The following is a 20,526-nucleotide window of genomic DNA, read 5'->3' as shown; positions in this document are numbered from 1 at the left end:
AAACAACCGCGTTACTGCCTGTGGGGAAGGCGAGGAAACAGCCCTGCTCTGGAGCACTATTTAACAGGTCAGGCAGTGAGGAAATGCTTATCCTCCTATGTGCAGCCCAGATCCTAACCCACTCAGGCAATCTGAAGCTGTTCCCTTGCTATTCCAGACCTTTGGATCTGACTCCAGCTGAAGAAAGAGGAAAAGAAGGAAAGCTGCACCTCTTTGGTCCAGACTGATGTGGGCTGCAGGACAGCATCACAGGCAGCAGGCCTCTCCCTCTACACACACAATTCTGCCCTCTCCAGCAGAATTCCCTCCAGCCTTTTCTACAGGGGGTGTTAACACCAGGAAAGCCCACCTGGCCAGGTATTTTGTGTGAGCTCTTTGGAAAGAACGACATTTTTGAAAATGCAGTTAAATCTTCATCAGCTGAGAGAACACGAGGGGAACAAAAATCCCCAAACCAAAAAGAATCAAACGAAACTCCAGCAAACTGTCTCTGCAGAGCTCTGCTGCATCCACCTAAGCCCTCAGAGCACCTGAGCCAGAGCAGACACACCTGGGTGAGGAAGAGGTGGGAGAGATTGTCCTGGCCAGAGACCCATGTCACTGCTTCCTCCCTTTGTGTGACCCCTGGCACTCAAATGCTCCAGAGCCAGGGGTGTTTCTGGAGTGTGATTCCTCTGATACCTACAGAAGCAGGGTTGTGCTCACTACAGAAGCATGTCCTGATGGCAGCCAGCACCTGCATGACCTGTGTGACATCCTGCTGCCCACCATCCTCTTTGCTCCCTTCCTGCCTCTCTGATAACACCAAGCATCACATCCCCAGGGAAGGGCACCGTGAGCAAACACTCAGCTCAAAGGCTCAAGAATGGCACATTCCCACTTTCCCTCCCACCCCTAAAAAGAAAACAGGCACACAAATATTTGCATGGATTACAAAGTATATGGCACTCATGAAGTTGTTTTTTTTTTCCTCTCCTTGTAAACAAACCCCAATTTTCTACTGCTCTTGGATCCGCAGCCCCTGATCATTTTTGGGTTGGCCAACCTTGCAGCAGGCACCAAGCATGAACTGAGTATCATTCTCTAGCAGAGGAGTTGAAATCTGGGCAAAGTGCTCTGTGCCTTTGATTCTCAAAACAAACACATGGAAACCAAAGCAAATGGGAAGGAAGAGGGGAAAGGGAAGGGAAGGGAACAACCCATGAATTTCTCTGGATTGCACTGACACAAAGGGAAAATAAAATTCACACAGAGCACACTCTTGCAGGTGATCCAGACACTGTCATGTAAGCAATCAAAGAGATAACCACAACAGAAAGAAAATCAAAGGATAAAAATTTACCCACAACAACCCCCAAAATGGCATGAGCTAGGACATCTCAGAAATGCTGGGGTTTGTCCATTAGGATCACTCATGCTCTCAGCCCCAGTGAAATAAAATCATTACACAATAGCTTTTCTATTACTCTTTTTTCTTCCCCCAAAGTGCAAGCAATCCCATCCATGGTTTGTGGACCACTTTTCTGGTTTCGTGTTTACCATCCATGCATATAACCCCCAGCACAGCACCACCAGTCACAAGGTACAATCACATCCTTTTTTTCCAACAAAAAACAGAATAGGGAAAGGGAAGAGGGGAAAAAAAAGGAGAAAATAGGTAGGAAAAAAGCAAAGAAAATAAAGTAACCCATCCCCCCAAAAAACTCACCAAACCCATTTCCCTTATTTTTTTTTTTTAAGACCACAAAAATGAGCAAACCAGACCCAGAGAATAAAAGCTGAAACAACCAAAAGGAGAAAACAAGAGAGAGACTAGAGGGAGAGGGGAGAACGGACAAAAAACCAAACACTGACAACCCAAAACAAAAGAAAAATAAAAACTAACCAGCTGAATTGGGAGTTGAGGGTGAGTTAGCCTGGCTTCCATGGGCTGACACGTTGGTAGCCGTGACAGCCGTTTTGGCAGCATAAATATTGGCTTCCTCTTGAAATTTACCTATGTTCTTCTTGTACCGGATTCTCTTATTTCCAAACCAGTTTGATACCTAGAGCGAGTTCAAGAGGAGACAAGGACAAGTTAAGGTTTCAGCTCTGCCAAGTGCACCTGGGTGAAGAAGGTGGATTAGTTCAGGTTAAGCAGTGCAGATTCTTTCCCCCCTCAGCTTTCCTAGCACCTTTCACCCGTGTGTGCCACACCAAGCCCAGGAAAGGTGACAGGAGCCCCTTGGGAGCACTGGGTTTGCGTGGGTGTAGCTGGTTCTGCTGCAGATGGGATATTCCACAGGAACCCATAGACCCATCCCACAAAAACCTTAAGGATTCAAAAAAACACGACAAAGTCAAATGACCCGAAAGTTGCACAGTTTGAGAACAGGTGTGTGTCATTTTTATTTGCCTCCTCCTCAGTATCCCTTTGATGGGATAGATGCCTGACTGATCAGAGAATTGACTGGGGCCTGGCTGACACACAGAATTGCCTCAGTCTCAGCAAAGCTCGCTTTTGATCCATCTGAGGGGAATCAGGGTACAAAGCCAGAAGTGGATGCTCCTTGTCCAACTGAGCTTGGCTTTGCAAGGTTTAGCATGAGCCACTGCATGAACCAGGAACTTCAGGGGAAGGATGGAGAGGAAGCACAGGACTTGTCCTAAAACCTAACTTTGGTCCCAGGAAAGAAGTGTGTGCTTTGAGAAAGGGTGGGAGATGTTTCTACTGTGTTTGCCCAGAGACATGCTGATGATATTCCTGCTCACTTGTGGGCACTACCTCACATTGAACTTCAAAGAAGACATGGTAAAGATTCAACCCCACAGCTTGAGAAGCAGCTATCAGCTTCTTCTTCATCAGCACTGAACACAGGAATCAGGGTAATATCTTCCTATGTGCAGTTCTCTAAGCAGAAGACAACTTCCAGCCACTACTGACTTTGTTTGAGAGAGCATATCAGGATGAAGGGAATGGGCCAACGAGGAGGATGCTGCAGCTCTCCAGAAATGTTCCAACACTCCTAGGACTGCTTGGAGCTGCAATCTTGAGCTAGCAAGACCAACCCCTTCGGTGAGATTCCAAGGACAATCTCCTTTTGCTTGCTGGTGAGCAAGCACCTGCATGGTGAGCTAGAGCCAAAGACACAGAAGACAATAATGGATGTTCATCCTTTGAAGCCTGTGATTTCTTCCTTATCTTAGGGAAAGCTTGGGCTTGTGTTGATAACTGAAACCCATAAGCTTTTATTCCTGTGCTGCTTTCTATCTGCAGTGCTTATTAGAGCATTCAGCAGCTTCCAAACAGACGTGGCTCCATCCACCAATTTAATGGCTACTGAGTTACAAGTATCAACCCTGCAGAGCAGGAAAAAGAAAATATAACCTGCAGAGACTCAGATAAGCGCCCAGCCCAGATCTGGGAGCAAACATTTTGATGGCACCACCAGGAGCTGGTGCTGTTGGCAAGGAGCTCCATTCCACCTCTTGGTCCAGCTTTGTCACTAATGACAATGTGCTCCTTCATGATCTTTCCACGTGGACATCTCCTCATGACTGCTCTTCTGGCTCCCCATCCTGGGTGAACTCTGAGCACCACGGGGCAGGAGGTTGGAATACCCAGCCACCACAACCTATCTGCATTTTAAAATCTGTGAAGCACCTGCCTAATCTGATCAGACTCTGAGTTCAGATCAGCTCTGCTCAGGACTTGCACACACTCATGGGACCTGTGTTCCCACTGAGTCTCAGCAAAACCAGACCTGGATGTGTGTTTGTTTCTGCCTGATTTGGATGAAGAAGGGAGGCAGATCCTGCAGACAGGCACAAAGCAGCCTTGATACAGCACACTCAAAACGACCTCCTAAGTGCAGCACTTCTCCTGGGCATTTTGTCTTTGCAAAGGAGAAGTTGTAAGTGTGAACAGATGAATTAGAAGTGAGAGGGGAAGCACTGGGACAGCTGGAGCTTTACTTAAGCCAATATGTGCTGTCTCCTGTTGCTAACTCTGGGAAGAAGCAACGTTTGGGTCTTCCAGCCCAGGGGAGGCAACTGGAGTCACTCAGCAGGCACTCAGCACGGTGATGACACCTTCCCCTGGATGCTGCTGCTCCTGCTGAAGGCAGACACGCTCCCACAAGGACACCAGATGCTGCTGCTGTCTGCAGTTTACTCAAGTGACGAGCAGGCACGTGCCTGGGGCTGGGAAGCAGCCCAAGGCAGGGAATGCCATGGGAGCCTAGAGGGGCTGCTCAGCTCACGTGAGGACAAGCCTACCACAGGCCACAAAGACTGGCTCTCAATCACACAGCCTGCTCCAAAAAGAGAGGAAATAAAGAAGGGCAGGCCTCAGCAACGTATGGCTGAACGTTTCAAGGGCTGGCTGCGCTCCTCACAAATCACAGCAGCTCCCAGGTCAAAGCTACAGGCTCCAGGAACTATGTGGCTTCCTTGAACATATGGAAATAATTCATTTTGTCATTACTAACCCCCATGTTCTGAGGGATGTGCAAGTCAGGGAGATGTCATGTTCTGCAGCACAAGGGTAATGACTGAGAGAAGCGACCCTGAGAAATCCCACCCTCACTGAGCACAAACTGTTGCACCCAGGTCTTTCCCACCTGGACTTGTCCATTCTATCTTATCAAGCAAAACCTGCACAACTCTTCCTACTGCTTTTAATCCCTTGAAGAAAGGACTTTCAGATCAAACAAGCTCTTCTTGCAGGCCAGGCCAGAACTAATTCCTTGAGGAGACTTTGCCCCTCTGGGTGCTGCCACATCATTTCGGTGTTGTCAACACCTTGGCTGCACACACAGCTCGAGGGAGCCTTCATACCTCCTAAATCCACCCTCAGACTTTCCTTTTCCATCCATAGCTTCAATCTGCAAGCACCATCTGCACTCCCACCCACTCTCACTAACCTGCACTAAACAGATTTAATAATTAAATGCTCAACACTGGACATGGATGACTGGTCTGAGGTCTGGAATACCCTTCCCCATGCTGAGGTTACCCACTGGTCCAGGCTTTGAGCTGTCTTACCTGTGAGACTGTGATGCCACATTTCTTGGCTAGCTCTTCTTTGGCTTCCTCACTGGGATAAGGGTTGCTGAGATGGGAATAGAAATACTCATTCAGGATTTCCGTGGCTTGCTTGTTGAAGTTTCGTCTCTTCCGCCTTCACGTCAAGAAAGAATGGGAAACAGAAGGAAAAGGAAAGGGAATGAGCACCAGGGATACAAAAATATAATACAATTTTAGATACTCTTGAGTTTCCCACTTTCCTCCCCCCTCTTCTGCTTGCATGGAGTGCAAGACTCACGGCCAGGAAGTTTCTGATCTGCCCCTTGCTCTCTCAGCACCTTTCAAAGCAAGCAAGTCTCCATCTCAAATTTATCACTGTATCCTCCAGCTCACAGCAGAGTCTGAAAACTGGCATCCAGCTCCTCCACCTGGGAAGATGACTCCTGACACCTGGCTGTCGTGGCCAAAGACAGTGCTACTCTGCAAAGCTCTGTGATGAGGAAGCAGGGCTGGATATATCCTTGGGGAAGTCTGTTCCATTCACACCTAGGCATTATTACCTGTCTGCCATCTCTTTCCTTGTACCTGTGGTGTAGCTGCCTCTCCTCCCCACAGCAAGCTACAGTCTGCACCTAACCAGCTTGGGAAATGAAATAATTTTACAGCAATTTGAAAATCTGGGACAATAAAAACAGTGGGAAATGAATGGGATTCTAGGGGGGACAGGATGGCCTGGAGGATAAACTTTTATCCCTAAGTGAAGAGCACGTTTTCACCACAGAGGCTTGTTGCAGTGTGCCACAGGATTTCCTTCTGCCACAGCAAAACAGGGTGTGCAACTCTCAAGGTACAGCTGGGAGCCTCCCTGATGGATGTTTTGAATTGCAGTCCCCTCCCCTGCTGAGCCACAGACCACTAAGGGATAAAGAATTCCCAGAATTCCCAGAATGACTGGGTTGGAAGAGACCTTCAAGATCGAGTCCAACCCATGCCCTAACACCTCAACTAAACCATGGCAAAAAGAAGGCAAAAAACCCCTCTGGCTGAAGACACATCCCTTCACTGCGCCCTCAGATTACTCCAGAACCAAAGCAGCCCCATGAAGCTCCCAGACCCGAAGCACACTGCAGAAAGGTTTGGTGGGCTGTGGGCTCACCGTGCGTCCAGGAACCGCGAGCGCAGGATCATGACAGCTTCGCACGTGCTCTGCTTCAGCTGCATCTGGATGGAGCTGAACTTGCGGTGGATGATGCTCACCATCCGCTCGATCTCCTTGGGCGAGATGGGCCGGGTCCGGCTCTGCTCGCGCAGCAGGTTCATCACGTGGGTGGTGAACTCGTTGCACGCCTGGGATGGCAGGAAAAGCAAAAGAAACCCCAGGATGGGAAGGTCATTCGGTGGTGTCGAGGATGGGGCAGGCAGCGTGGCTACGGGAGGAGATGTGAGTGCTGGCCTCCATGGCAGGGGCTTTCCAGAGCAGGCTCAGTGCTGGTGCTCAGGGGATGATGCCTTAGGATTTTAGCTTTGGTATTTTTCATATATTTAGTATTTTTTTTCATATAGAGTGTTAGTTAACTCTCTTCACGTTTTGGTCAGACAAAACAATTCCTCTAGGCCTGAAACTCAAGGACACCCTCTCTGCCTCAGGCCCCGAAAAAGGTAAACAAAAGTGAATTGGGAGGGTAGCAAACTGAGGGTATCTGACTTCATTACCTGAAGCTGTAATTGGAGAATGAACTCCTGATATGCAAATAGACCAAACTTGTATCTGTCTGAAAAACTCATGACATGGTCCGATTTGGGTGTAGCCCCTCAGTGAGGCTTCGTCGTTCCTTCATCTGTCTGAAAAACTCATGACATGGTCCAATTTGGGTGTAGCCCCTCAGTGAGGCTTCGTCGCTCCTTCATGTACCTGAAGGCCGTTCAGTAAATATATCCACTTTTATCCTTTTAACTTTGTTTCTAGCTAAGCCTGAAAAAGGCATCAGGGAGACAGAAAGTTCCCTGCTCTGCCAAGCACAGGGTGTGAGAGACTCCCAACAAACACGCTGGGAAAGACAGGAGCCGATTTCTTTGCTCTCAGGGGGATCATGGATGGAGCTGGGGCAGATGAAGCCCTAGGATTCATGAAAAGCATGAACAAGTCCCAGTCACTGTTTTCCTGGCTGTGACTGGAGGAGCTATAGGATTTATCTGAGGAGGACCATGAACCTTCTGACCCACTGCCCCTCCTCCTGCAGCCCCACCATGTGTCCTGCAGAGCCCCTTGTGCTTCACAGGAGCAGCTTGCAGAGAGACATGGCCCTGCTCCTTGCTCTTGGCACATCAGGTAAGAAGTAAATAAGGATAATAATTAAAGCCTGAGTGAGGCAGGAGCCCTGACAAGTAAGGGCAAGCAGGTAACAATCCCAATTAGTTTGCTGCTGGCACAGCACTGTCTGGCTGCTCCTGCTGTCCCCACGCTGTGCCTTGAGGACAGGACAGAGAGAGGAGCCAGGGGACAAGGGGGGATTTTGAAGCCAGATCAAGGCCACTTCACTTCCCTCTCCCTCATCCCCATGAGCACCTCACTGGCATGAGGGATCCTCTGATTCCCAGAACCAAGCCCCAAAAAACAGTGGACAGTGATGGCTGGAGAAGCCTTAGGTGCTCCTGGGATGTGGGTGGCTGCTCTGGGGACAGTGTCTGCAGCTCCCATGCCATGATGGGGAAAAAGGGGCTGGCAGGGGAAAGAAACACTGGATTTGTGGACTGGTGATGGGCTTGACTTGCTTGTCTTACCCCACCATTCCAAGCTGAACTCCCACCATGGCTCAGACCCAACAAGGAGACATCCCCAAGGCCAGCTCCAGCTGCTGACTCCCATCTCCCTGGATGAGTGCTGGCTGTCAGAGCTCTCAGCTGGGCATCTCATTGCTCCCAGACACCCCAGCAATTTCAGATCATCTCCTCTTGGCACAAAATAAAGAGCATTAAAGGCAGAATCACCACTGATTGCTGTGCTGACCCAGAAGCAGCCAGACTGAGAAGCCAGGGGCTGAGCTCCCAACAGCTGGATTGGAGAGAGTGGGAAGGAGGTGGAAAAACCCTGAGCCTCGGTGTTGCAGGACTGTGGGTGATGGTACCAGAGATGGTGGACCAGTAGAGCCACTTGCAAAGCCACTCAGTGGCAAAATCAAACCCTGTTAGTGGGTTGTGAGAAGGAAAGATGTGGCCCATCCCACCCTCTGGGCCTGGCTAAAGGCTTCTCTCACCTGGGTGTCTCTTTGAGGAGCAAAAGCAAAGCAAAAACAGAATCAGAACATCAAACAAACAAAACTCCTGCCCAAGGGAGGAAGAAGCAGGAGATCCTTCCCTGAAGCCTTGAAGTCTCTCCTTGGACTTGGGTAGCAGAGGCCACGAGGTCTCTCTACCCCTCTCCAGCCTGAAAGATGATCCCTGAGGTGCTCTCCACTCCCATCCATGTGGGATGGCTGAGGCTCCTCCCTGTGCCTCAAGGGAGTGACAGCAAGGGCTGAGAAAAGCCACAAAAGGTCATCCTTCCAACCAGCCCCCTGCCTGCTCCCTGCCTGCCCTAAGGCTCTGCCAAAATGCCTCTCATGGCACGACTGTGCTTGGCTGCTGCATTACCAGAGCCCTGCCTGGCCACCCTGACTCCAGCTCTAACCCTTCCCTCAGCCTGGCCAACGTGGCCATGGGGATGAGACATCCCCAGCCCCACCACGCACCCAGTTAGCCAGGCAAAGTGGAGCTTTTACTGGATCTAAACCAGAGATCTGAAAGCCCACCTGGGCCCTGGCAGTGGAGCCTGTCCTGCACCCAAAGAGGTGGTGCCCTCTTGTTCATATCCATAAACCACAATCTTGGGGTAGAAACCACAAGGGCAAGGGGCACAGCGGCCAAGAGAGGTCTGCAAAACATCTGGAAGCACTTGAAAGCAACTGGTTTTGAGCACTGACCTGAAAAGCTCTTCATGAAATTGCCAGTGTTACTAATAGCTGTGTTCATAACCCAAGTAGTTTTTCTTTTTTAACAGTAATTTACTACAAGAATTTTTTTTTCTTTTCCCCCTGGAAAGAGAGCTTTTCAAGGAGAAAATATATTCAAGGAAGATCCTGATTCAAGTCCTGCTTGAACAGTTGTCATAATTGAGGCCAGCATATCAGAGAGGCCTTTTCCTTCATAGAGCCAATTCTGGGTAGAGGTATGAGGGGAGGAGTGAAAAGTGAAAATCCAAGGGACAACCCACACTGTGGCTGCAGCTCTCTTGACAGAAAGCAGCAGGCACAACTTCCCAAGGATTTTTCCTGGGGAAGGCAGCAAGAACCTCAGAGAAGAAGAGAAAACAATTCTTTCTCTATTTACTGCTCCTGTTGTTTGGCACATGTGGAATGTGTTATGGAGATTGTTTACCCAAAGTGATTTGTTAACTGGACACTGGTGAAGGTTCTTTTGATTCCTTGGCCAATTGGGTCCAAGCTGTGTCCTGGCTGCCTGTAGACAGTCACAGGTTTTTCTTTAGTATCTCTTTAGTACAGTATAGTATAGTATAGTATAGTATAGTATGTAATTTAGTATAGTATTAGTGTAATACAATACGAATTAATAAAGCAATTGCTCAGCCTTCTGAATCCTGGAGTCAGAGCACATTACTCCCTACACTGGGGGCACCCTGCATTGATACCCATACCCCTCACACCACATCCCAGCATAAAACCCCAACCCTGCCAAGCCTAAAAAAGCATGTTCTCACACCCAGAGCCCATACACCTAACAACAGATGTCAGGAGCGATCCAGGCTGTGCAGATCCACGCTCTGCTCCCACCAGCAGCAGCCCCACCAGCACGAAGGAGCCTGTTACCTGCTCGTACTTCTCCAGCTCCGTGTGGTAGATCTGTCTGATCTGGGACAGCTTGGCTCTGTAGTCGGAGTGCTCCACCGAGTTGTCGGAGCCGGCTCCTCCGGACGCGGCGGCGGCGGCGGCAGCGGCGGCTGAGCCCCCTCCTTTTTCGGGGCCCGCCACCCCCTCTGCCAGCAGCATGTTGTCTAACCTCATCAGCTGGGGGTCCGTGGGCTCCTCCTCCTGCGCCCCCCGGATGCTCAGCACTGCAGAAGACACAATGGGGAGAGGAAAACCTGAGTCACACCTGGGTTTTAATTCAGGGAAGCTCGTCCCAAGCTGGACTGACCCCATCAGCAGGGGTTTTGTCCCTTCCCAAGAGGTTCCCCAACAGGTTCCCCAACAGGCATCCTGATGCTGCAAGTACTCAGCACCCAGCTTGGCTTCACTCATCACTGCTTGGTACTCCAGCTCCCTGCTCCTCTCCCTGCTCCTTCCCGCAGGACAGAAGTAGGGCAGACCTGGCAGAGAGCTCACCACAGAGCTAACGCACAAAGCCACACTTTCTGCTGAAACATGCAGCAAAACTCCTAGCAACAGCAACCAAAAAAACCAATAAAAGTACTCATGCTTGCTGCCAGAAGGATAGGGACCATATCCAGACTCAAGCATGAGATGGGAAGTTGGAAGGGAAGTCTATAGGCCTGATTCCATCTCGCTCAGGGGTCCTCTCATGTCACCCAACATGTCATTTACATCAACCCCAGATGGCAGAGAAAGACTCACAGAGCCCGGGGCAGTGCCTTGGTTTCCACATCCTGAAATACGGACTGTGGAGAGGGCTTGAAGTCCATGCTTTTAGCCATGCACTGGGACCATGTAAAAAACATGTATGAAATGAATTTTTTTCCTGGAAAAATGCCTTTTCTTTAAGGATCCAGTCTTTCCACTGATGTCTAAACCATGCTGAGAAAAGGAGCAACAATGAATTAATCCTCCCAAAGTGATTTTTCAAAAAAAGAATCTTCCTCCCATCTTTGTGCTCTCTGCTTAAATTACTGCTCCAAGTAAAAGTTATCCTGTGAGGTCTTTCCTGGAAAAACAACCCAACTGCTTGGGATGTCCCATGTCTGAAAAATGGAGGTGCCCTGTGTGCTCTCAGTGCTCCCCTCCAAGGTCTGTGTTCCAACCCAGAATGACAACATGAGATTTCCACATGCACACGTGCACAGCTGCATAAGAAATGACATAAATAAAAGAAATCCTTGATGAACGAATTAAAAAAGGCATTTCCCAAGGGAAAACAATCGTATTTCCCCATCTCATCTGGCACAGGGGCTCTGAGCACACACACCCCACAAGCACACACTCTTTGCACATCCAGAGCTGGGAAATGCTGCCTGGATTTTGATAAAGCCGTGCCTGCTGACAACTGAGATGAATTTGACCCCCTCCCAGTCCCTGGCACAAACAAGAGCAAGTGATTATTCCTGTCATTTAAAATAAAAAAGTAGGGGAAGATCTGTTAGCAACAAGAAATAAAATCACAGCAGCTAAAAAACCCCAGCAACCACCGGGTATGGTCTTCCCACTCTGCAATAAGTTAAAGATACAGCTATTATCAGTATAAAATTGAAGTAAAAGACCCTGTTGAGAGGTTTGGTTAAGACTAAAAAGAGCTTTTGTAAAAAGCCTCAAAGCCTACTGAAATTACTATTTTCAGGACATTTCATTCATTCATTTAATTTTATTTTATTCATACATTTGGATCAGTTACTCATTCATGCATTTATGGGCATTTTTTTGTGATTAAAATATGCACTGTCAACAAAGGTAGGAAGGTGGGCAGAAAAAAGCCCAAGAACAGTAAAACTGGAACTAAAAATAAATAATTCCACGCTAGGGAGGATAATTTCTATATGGAGGAATGAGGGCAGAGTGCCAAATTTGAAGCTGAGCCCTCAGGAGACAGGACCAGCATCTCCCCCCACCACGGGAGGCTTCCCATGGCACCCAGCCATGATAAATAGATCCTAGGGGAGAGGACAGATTTCATCAAGAAAATGGTTCGGGGTCTATGGTCCATAAACTGAAATATGAGGCAAAAGTAGCCAAATCCCTTAAAAAGAGAAGAGGAAAGTTGACAGGATGCAGCAGGGAGAGAGACTTGTCATGAAAATAAAGTGAATAAATTCCTATTCTTCCAGGACAAAAAAAAAAAAAAAAAAAATCAGTCAATTAAAGCACATCAAAAGCCCAAATACAAAAGGAAACCAACACAGGTTAAAAATAAGAAAAATACTAAAAAACACCTCAAATAAACAAATCAAAAGCGGAGTTGCCAAAACAGGCGCATCTGGATTTCAAAAGGGAAATATTTTTAGATTAAAAATCTCAGGAATCATTGACCTGACAGGTAGGCACGAGTGATTAATTAGTTTATGTTTAGAGAGCTGCTTCCTGATGAAAAGTGCTGTGTATTCCTGGGAGCTTTATTCCTGTGCCACATGCACCAAGCAGCACCCACAGCAGAGACCTGAACCCAGCCTGGGCTTGGCTGCTCACTCACAATAAAGCCAGGGAGTAAATAAATGGAAAGGCCAATGTGTCTAAGCAGGACTGATGCTGCTTATTTATCCCTGAAAGGCTGTGCTCAGCCGAGGAGAAGACAAAATGATTATTTAAAAGCTCCTTTTTTATCTTCCCAGTGCTGGACCCAGCTCTGACACGTCTCCTGCCAGGATGCCTGGGATGTTGGGCTCCTTGGAAGCTCCCAGACTCCAAACTGCTCTCTGTGATGGGATGAGGAGTTTGGGATGGGTTTGGCAGCACCCAATCTGTAGTGCCCAGGCAGCTGGTGGCAAAAGAACCCTGCTCTCCCACCAAATTAAAGCAGAATAAATGGAGCAGAATGGTCCTCAGTGGTCCAAGGGGCTCCAGGCATGTAGGCACCCAGGCATCCTCAGGACCCCCATTTCCTGCTCCTGATTAAAGAAAGGAGGGAAAAAAGGAATAAAAAAAAAGAAAGATAGTGATTGGCAGCCGGGGGGGAGGAGAATTCCTGCAAGACTTTCTGTCCTTGGCTGATTTCCTGCTGGCTTGGCAGCCTCTAGAGCTGTGGAGCTTGCCACTAGATGGTGCTCAGCCCTCACCCAGGTCCCCTGCTGATCAAAATGCGTTTTTAGATGTAAATATATACACACAACAAAAAAAAATTAAAAAACCATATGTATATATACACACAGATATATGTGTTTTATATATATATATATATATATATATATATATATACATATATATGGGTGTGTTTTAAAAGCAAACCCAAGGCATGTGCCCTGTCACCCCAGCTGGAACGTGGCTGTCACAGGGTCACCATCCCTGATGGCAGCAGCAGGAGCACCTGGGGACCATGGAACCACCAGCCTGCAGTCCATGCATGGTCACCACCAGGGTTACAGAGACCCATTCCAGCAGCTGGAAAATGGCTCCCAGCTCCCACACTTGCTCCTTCTCCCTTCTTGAGGAAAGGAATCACAGCCAAGGGTTCAGAGGGCATCCCTGGGCTGGCTCTGTGGTGTGGCTGCAGTGCAGGACACGGGAAGTGGTGGCAGGATTGACCTCAGAGAAGCAGGTGAGAAGAGAAAGCCAAAAGCAGCTCCTTGGCTCCATGCCTGCCCTGCCATTCAGGGACGCAGGATGGAAGGTGCCTTGAGCCACCAAAGCTTCCAGATGCTCCAAGGTGCTTCCCACAATGTCTCCAAGGAGCACCTGCAAAGCTGCTAGCTCCATGCTCATGTGAGATGAGCAGCCAGCACCCCACATGTCCCCACATCTCTGCCTGGTGTCCCCTCAGGTCATGCAATCTGAGGCACAGCCAGGGGTAGGAGAAAGAGCACTTGCCAGACACCTTTGGAACTGACACCACTCTGGGGATGGCCTGGGGCTGTGAAGACACCTAAGAAACCCACAAAGGAGGGCACCAGACTCCTCTGGTATCCATGCCACCATCCCCTACCTTATTGACTCCATTTTTCTGGAGCATTTTTCCAGAGGAATCTGAAAAGCACAGCAGCTGAGCACACAGTCATCTCTTTTCTCCAAGGCCACACCAAAACACTTCCACTAAGCAACTCCTTCCTCTCCACCCCTTCCAACCCCTCCAAATTAGAGGTGTGCAGGCAACAGAGAGAGAACTACATCACAAAGACAATCAAACGTGCTGGGGGTGATGGCAGAAGCTAAGCAGGAGACTGTGGCTTAGCAGTGACAACAGCAAAGGACCTTCCAGCTCCATCTTTCTTCTAGAAAGGGCAATTTATCCTGGTGGCCAGTGTCTTCAAGCTGAGGAGATGTGGGAAGTAGGGCCAGACTCCATTCAGCCCCTCACAAGAGGGGGTGGTGCTGAGACACGATGCCAAGCCAGGTTGTGACCATAAAGGAATCACTCCTCCAGGGCCAGCACGATTCTCTGCTGACTTCAGCAGTCAAAAGCACGGTCTTGCAGAATTTCTGTGACTGCCTGGTTAAGATTCCCTCTGACCTCATCACTCTGCACAGCTCTGAAAGGTGCCTGTGCTCAGCTGGGGCTGGGCTCTTGCTCCAGGCAGCACTGACAGAACCAGAGCACACAGCCTCCAGCTGCACCAAGGAAATACAGGCTGGATATCAGGAAAAAGTTTTTGACATAAAGAGAGATAAAGCTCTGGAATGGCTGCCCGGGGAGGTGGTGCAGTCACCATCCCTGGGTGCGTTTAACAAAGCCTGGATGTGGCACTGGGGGCCAGGGTTTAGTTGAGGTGCTGGGGCTGGGCTGGACTCGGTGATCTTGGAGGTCTCTTCCCACCTGCTCATTCTGTGAATTCTGTGTGAATTCTGACGACACGAGCTGTCAGTTCCCCTGCAGCCCCATTTGCTGACACCACCAGCCAAGGGCTGGATCTGTGGCTGGGCACTTACACAAGCCCTCCCTACAAAGGAACCCGCTGGGTGGTTTTAATGAGCGCGGGAGCAGCGCTCACCCTCCCATCCCAGCTCGGCTGCTGCTGGATGGGTTTTATCCTGGTTCTTTCTGCCCATTCCCAACTTCCTGAATTGCCTTTCCAGGGGGACATTTTAAAGGAGAAGGAGATTTCAAGTAAATGATTGCAACTTATCGAAAATAATGTGCTACTTAGCATCGGAGACAAGCATCCTGGCAGGCAGAAATGGGAAGCAGTGCCGGAGCAGATGGGAGTAATTACGTTGTGATTTTCAGAAGGGTTTTCTTTTCCTGCCTCCACTGTGCCTAAGATGTACAGGGAGGCAGGAACAACCCACCCAACAGTGGAGTTTTGGGAGAGGAGGACAGACAATTCCTCTTGTCAGGCTGTGAGGGGACCTTGGTGTCATTTTCTCATGGGAAACCAGAGATGGCCACTGCTGGTGGAGCACTTCTGGCTGCTCTCTGTCCTCTCACACAGCCTCAAGTGGGTGAGATGTCTGCTCCCCTTGCACCAAGGCACTCATCTGCCCCAACAACACCCAAACCAGACATCAAGGCGTAGCCCAAATCCTTTCCTGGAGCAGTGGCTGCCCCTGAGGGTGGTACAGACAAAAGGATGTGGCAGTTTCTCCCTGGGAACCCCAAAACTCCTGCACACATTCATTCAGCAAACAGCCTGGCTTTGAAACATACCTGGGAGATCAGCTCTCTTCCAGCTTTTTGGAATTTAGGATCAGCAACATTTGCTTGGGGAGACCCAGCTTCAGGACTCACACAAGCTCACTGGAAAACGCTTTTTTAAAGCACATTTTTTTACAGCTCCAGGTCTAAACAAAAGCCAGCAAACACAGGGACAGCTGCGATGCCAGCAAATGCCTCTCCTAACAAAAGCAGTAACTAATCACCTTGCTTAATTTAAGCCTATCTCAACACTCCCTCGAGCCTGAGACTACATTTGTGAAGGCTGAGGATCAGAAGACTGAACCTGGGACAAGAATACTCTCACCTGCCTCATATTTGAGGACAATTACACATGTTCCTTATGTGTAGTCACAACCAAGTCATCAGAACTGGGGTTTGCTTCCTCGGCTGATCCATGATGATGCCATAGATGCCACAGGCTTGAGTTGCTCTTCCCAAATTTTCTCTGTGCAGAGAACTTGCCAGACTCCATGCACCTACCTAAATTCTTGGATTTTTCTCCTATCCAGGTGTACTTGCAGCCTACTTTCTTCTGAAACAGCAAATCCCCCAGAGCAAGAAAAATCCAGTCTTGGATCCTACCAGGGAATCCTGGAACAGTTTAGGTTGGAAAAGATCTTAAAGATCATCTCCTTCCAACCCCCTGCTACAGGGAGGGACATCTTCCACTACTTCAGGTTGTTCTAAGCCCTGTCCAACCTATGCCAGGGCCTCACCACCCTCACAGTGCTCTCTTTAAACACAAAGTTGTCTTTCATATCCAATGCTCTTCACCCTGCCAGGTCAAAGGTCCACGGGACACAAGAGAAATCCCTTCTTGGCAAAGCACACAGTGTCCTCCTTCAATGGGAATCACAGTCTGTAACAAAGGTGGAGCACTTCAATGTCAAATAATCACAGAAGTTTTAAACCTTGGTTGAATATATTCACCATGTTTATGTAAAGCCACTGAGAAAATCAAGGTCAAAATGCAATTACCTGTTTCAAACATAAATAGAAGCTGGAATTTCTAAATACACAGACACACGCCCTTCCAGGGAGCAGGAATTAAGAGAAGCTTATGTTTTTTTCTTACAATTGACATTAAAGTTCCCCTCCTCACTTCAACCCTTCCAAAACTTACAAATGGATGAACAGATTTTTGCTCAAATTTTCCAAAACAGGCTGCCGTGAGATGAGGCATGGAAAAATTCAGCTGGCAAAGCGGCTTTTTGTGCATCTACTTATTTTATTTATTTCCCAGCAAAAGGAGGAACTCTGTGAAACCAATGGGCCATTTCTGCCACCAATTTTCACTGTGTAAAGCCATAAAATAAACCAAAAATCCCAGCAACAAATCAAGAGAGAGGCTTGTACCCATAAGCACTGCAAAGTCACCCTGGATCACTGTAAAGCCACCTCTCTTCCCAACACAGGAGTGTGCTTCAGGGCTCTTTGGAAACAAAGCAGAGATGCTTTTGAAGGTGGAGAAATGTTCCTGCAGTCCATAAAACTGTGATAAGATACTCCCACAGAGACAGGAGCAAGTCACATCACTTCAGAGTAATGGTCCATGTAGTCCTAGAGGTCAGCTCCAGCCATGGCCAACCAGCCCAAGTGGAGCCTCAGCCATGGCCAAAAACAGAAGCATCAGATGCTCAGGGCAGCAGCACTTCCCCCAGATCCCTCCTACCCACCACCAGTTTGGAAACTTGCATCACAACTCAAATTCAGATCAATCAAAAATGCTTCCTGAATCAAAAATGAAATCTCCTCCCACTTCATTTTATCAATTTCCCCCCTCTCTCTTTCTCTCTCTCTTTCTTGTTTAAATAAAAATTTGAGTCAATTTCAAACCAATTAAACTGCTTTAAAAACGAAACTTTGAAAAATAGTAACTTCCTATCTTTCTGGGCTGGAAGTGTCCACATTATTTGCTGAATCCAACATAATTAAAAAAAAAAAAAAGGCTGCATTTGCTGCATTTCCCTCAAACCTCAACTTTGGGGTGTAGGAAATGGGAGAAGGGAATTTATCACATGCCAAAAAGTTTCTCAGCTCCCAGCAGCAGCTCTCCATCACTTCAGGAGGGTGCAGCTTGGATGTGCCATGGAAGCTGCAGAAGAGAGACACTTATTTCATAGTGCTGGCAAAGAGTCTGCACCAGTTTTCTCCTAACCCCATCCCAAATGCCAAATGAGCTGCCACAGCGAGAGAGGATCTGGCAACAAAATGATCAAAAGATCTGGAAAATTATTACTAACATATTCTGTGGAAAAAATATCCCCCCCCCCCCCCCCAAAGTGGACAATGATCTAAAATAGCCCAAAAAATAAAGCAAAATGTTGCTGTGATTACTGAAAACCAGATTCTCAGTGAAATGTGACTCTGTGGGGACGCTGAATGAACACAGATGAGTTCATCTTTCCAGTCCTTCCCTGTACTCTCCTCCTGCTGACCAGTTTAGCCCATGGCCAGCGACTGAGCCTGGTATGGAAATGTCTGACACCAGCCCCACACACCCAGTTATTGATATGGTTGACTGTGGTTCAGATTTAGGTATTTTCTGGTTTTCTCCTTGCAGTCCTGATGCCAAAATCCACGTTTCCTCGTGGATGCTTTGCTGCAGGGTGGTGGCCTTGGGCAGCAAGACTCCCCAGCTGGAATTTTCAAAGCTGGTATTTGGGGACAGGTAGCACCTTCTGCTCCACACACAGATAGCTGAGCAGAGCCTTTAGCAGCAGAAAGCAGGCTGGATGTGCTTCCATGCATTAAAGACAAGGCAACCAGAGCCTAACACCTCACCAGTGGACAATCACTTCCTCCCCTCTCACAGCAGCTTCAAGCCTGCCTCTGCCATGTCCCACAAAGCAGAAACCCTCACAACTCCACCTAATCAAGCACATCTGCTTCCCCCAGTTGCAAATAACCCATCACCCCAGAGCCTAACTCTGGGCTCAGGGGGCTCAACGCTGTCTCACTGGCACACTCTGTCCTTGGAAGAGCATGGATAAATTCTGGCCATGCAAAGATGCCCTCCCCACCCCACTGAGCACCTCACAAATCCCAGGCCAGGCTCATGGGCTGAGGAGCTGATGCTGGGGAGCAATGCTGAGGCTGGCTGGAGCAATCCCACACTCTGATCTCATAGAGCAGTTTTCCCTTTCCTAAGCAGGGCAGGATTAGCAGGCCCCAGTCAGAGCCCTGAATCAGAATCAATCCCTTATGCACATGGGCAACCCCAGTACATCCCAAACTCTCCAGCTGCACTGACCACACCATAAGGGACAGATGGTGCATGGACATCTCCACCCAGCCTCCTCCACCCCACCACAGCCAGGACCAACCTCCAGCTGCTCAGAGCAGCCAGCAGTGGCAGGAGCTCAAGGAAAGCAGAGTGAGATTCACCACTCTGCTCTGCTGCTGGGCCAGATTTGAGCAGATGTGACCCAGCTCACTGACCACAGGCTGGCCTGGCTCGGGGGGCAGCACAAACCACGGAGAAAAGCTTCAGTCCCTCCAAGACAGCCTGTGCCAGGACTTCACCTTTTCCTGGTGGAGTTTGGGACATGGATCTGAGTCCCCACAGCAGCTCCAAGAGAGCAAATGGTCACTGAGGGACAGAGAAAGCCACTGTCCTCACTCAAGGAAATGAGGAGGACCTGGTGCTCCTCATGCCTGGAGCCGCATCCCAGGCATGAGGAGGACCTGGGGCTGCCTAAACCCTGCAGGAACAAATCAGCAAACAAAGGATGGGATTGCTCCCAGGTCAGGTCCCGCCATAAACCCCCTCCTCTGAAGGGAGCTGGGCTGGGATCTGCGGGGTACTTTGCATATGAATTCTCCTCGATGAAAAGAAAAGGGTTCTTTGAATGAACTGAATCTGTTAATGAGAAGCTGAGGCCTCTAGAGCTCCTCTGAGGACAAGGGTCCCACTTCAACCGCCCCAGGCAAAGCCCTGAACCTGAGAACAAACAAAGAGAGGTTTTCTCCCAGAAGGAAGCTGCCCTTCCAGCCTGCTCCCCTCTCCAAAGGTCATCTTCCCTGGACACACCGTCTGCAAAAGGCTGCTTGATGCACATAGTGGCTGGGGCATGAAAGTCCTAAGTGGAAAGACTGGCAGAAGCCCAGGTGGAAAAGCTGAGTTTCAGATTCCCTTCTCCTGCCACCCTTCAAAGAAGATGACCCATGAGACTCCACCCAAGGAAAGCTGGCTTGGAGCTCACAGATGGCAATGTCCCACTCAAGTCTCAGGTTTGCTAAGTACTCTGAAGGTACCTGCTGCCCATTACACCTGCAGAGTGCTGCCACTCTGCTACCAAGCTGATGGCTTTCCCATGGGCTAGATTCAGAATCTTGTGCAATACAGGGAAGATCTTCCAGGTACTGGAGCCAAGCCATTGCATGGAATACACTCTTCCCTCCCTTTCTCTCTCCCAAAGTGGGCAGCACAGAACCACAGCAGACATCTTTACAAAAGCTGGAGACAGACAGGGAACTGCTCCCACTGCCAAAGGACCTCCCCACCTCTCACTTACAGGCACATTTTCTGCCCAGAACACCTTCCCATTTCCAGCAGCAACCTTCTGATGATCACAGGAGCTGAGTGTGGCCCTTGGCACTCTTTTGCTCACTTGAAGGCAGCCTCATTCCCTCGTGCTTGAAGGATGTGGCTGCAGGAGAAGTGTATCCTCAGGGATTTTTTGGTGCATGAGAACAAGAGGGAAACAAAGGAGAAAGGAGAAGCAACTATTAAGCAAGGATTCTCCACCCAGTGTAAAGCTCAGGGATGGGTTTTGCAGTAGGAAACCTGGACAAGGTCCTGGACAAGGGGAGATGGCAACCATTGGTGAGTAAGACTGGATCAGAAGTGCTACCATGGGTCACAGTCTCCTCTGAGGTTCAGCCATGGCCCAGGGTCTCTGCCTTGTGGAGGCTGGACACTGCTGAACCCTGACAGGCAGGGTCTCCTGTTCCAGAAGCATTAGAAAACACCTCTCCACGCATGCACATCTT

General features: G+C 49.0%; 1 protein-coding gene across 2 annotated transcripts in view; it reads right to left on the bottom strand.

Annotated features, from left to right (window-relative positions):
* Nucleotides 1–20,526, bottom strand: part of PBX1 (PBX homeobox 1) — a 130,124-nt gene that overhangs the window by 19,367 nt on the left and 90,231 nt on the right. For both annotated transcript variants that reach the window (XM_041420006.1, XM_041420007.1), the window contains exons 3-6: nucleotides 9,870–10,114; nucleotides 6,164–6,354; nucleotides 5,026–5,161; nucleotides 1,886–2,045 (exon numbers count right to left, since the gene is read on the bottom strand). In XM_041420006.1, coding sequence (XP_041275940.1) covers nucleotides 1,886–2,045; nucleotides 5,026–5,161; nucleotides 6,164–6,354; nucleotides 9,870–10,114 — 732 coding nt within the window. The remainder of the gene's footprint in view (nucleotides 1–1,885; nucleotides 2,046–5,025; nucleotides 5,162–6,163; nucleotides 6,355–9,869; nucleotides 10,115–20,526) is intronic.

This window comes from Onychostruthus taczanowskii, unplaced genomic scaffold (genome assembly GCF_017590055.1).
Source record: "Onychostruthus taczanowskii isolate IOZ18803 unplaced genomic scaffold, ASM1759005v1 scaffold63, whole genome shotgun sequence".
In the NCBI taxonomy this organism is placed as follows: domain Eukaryota; kingdom Metazoa; phylum Chordata; class Aves; order Passeriformes; family Passeridae; genus Onychostruthus; species Onychostruthus taczanowskii.
This window is presented reverse-complemented; position numbering and strand designations above follow the sequence as displayed.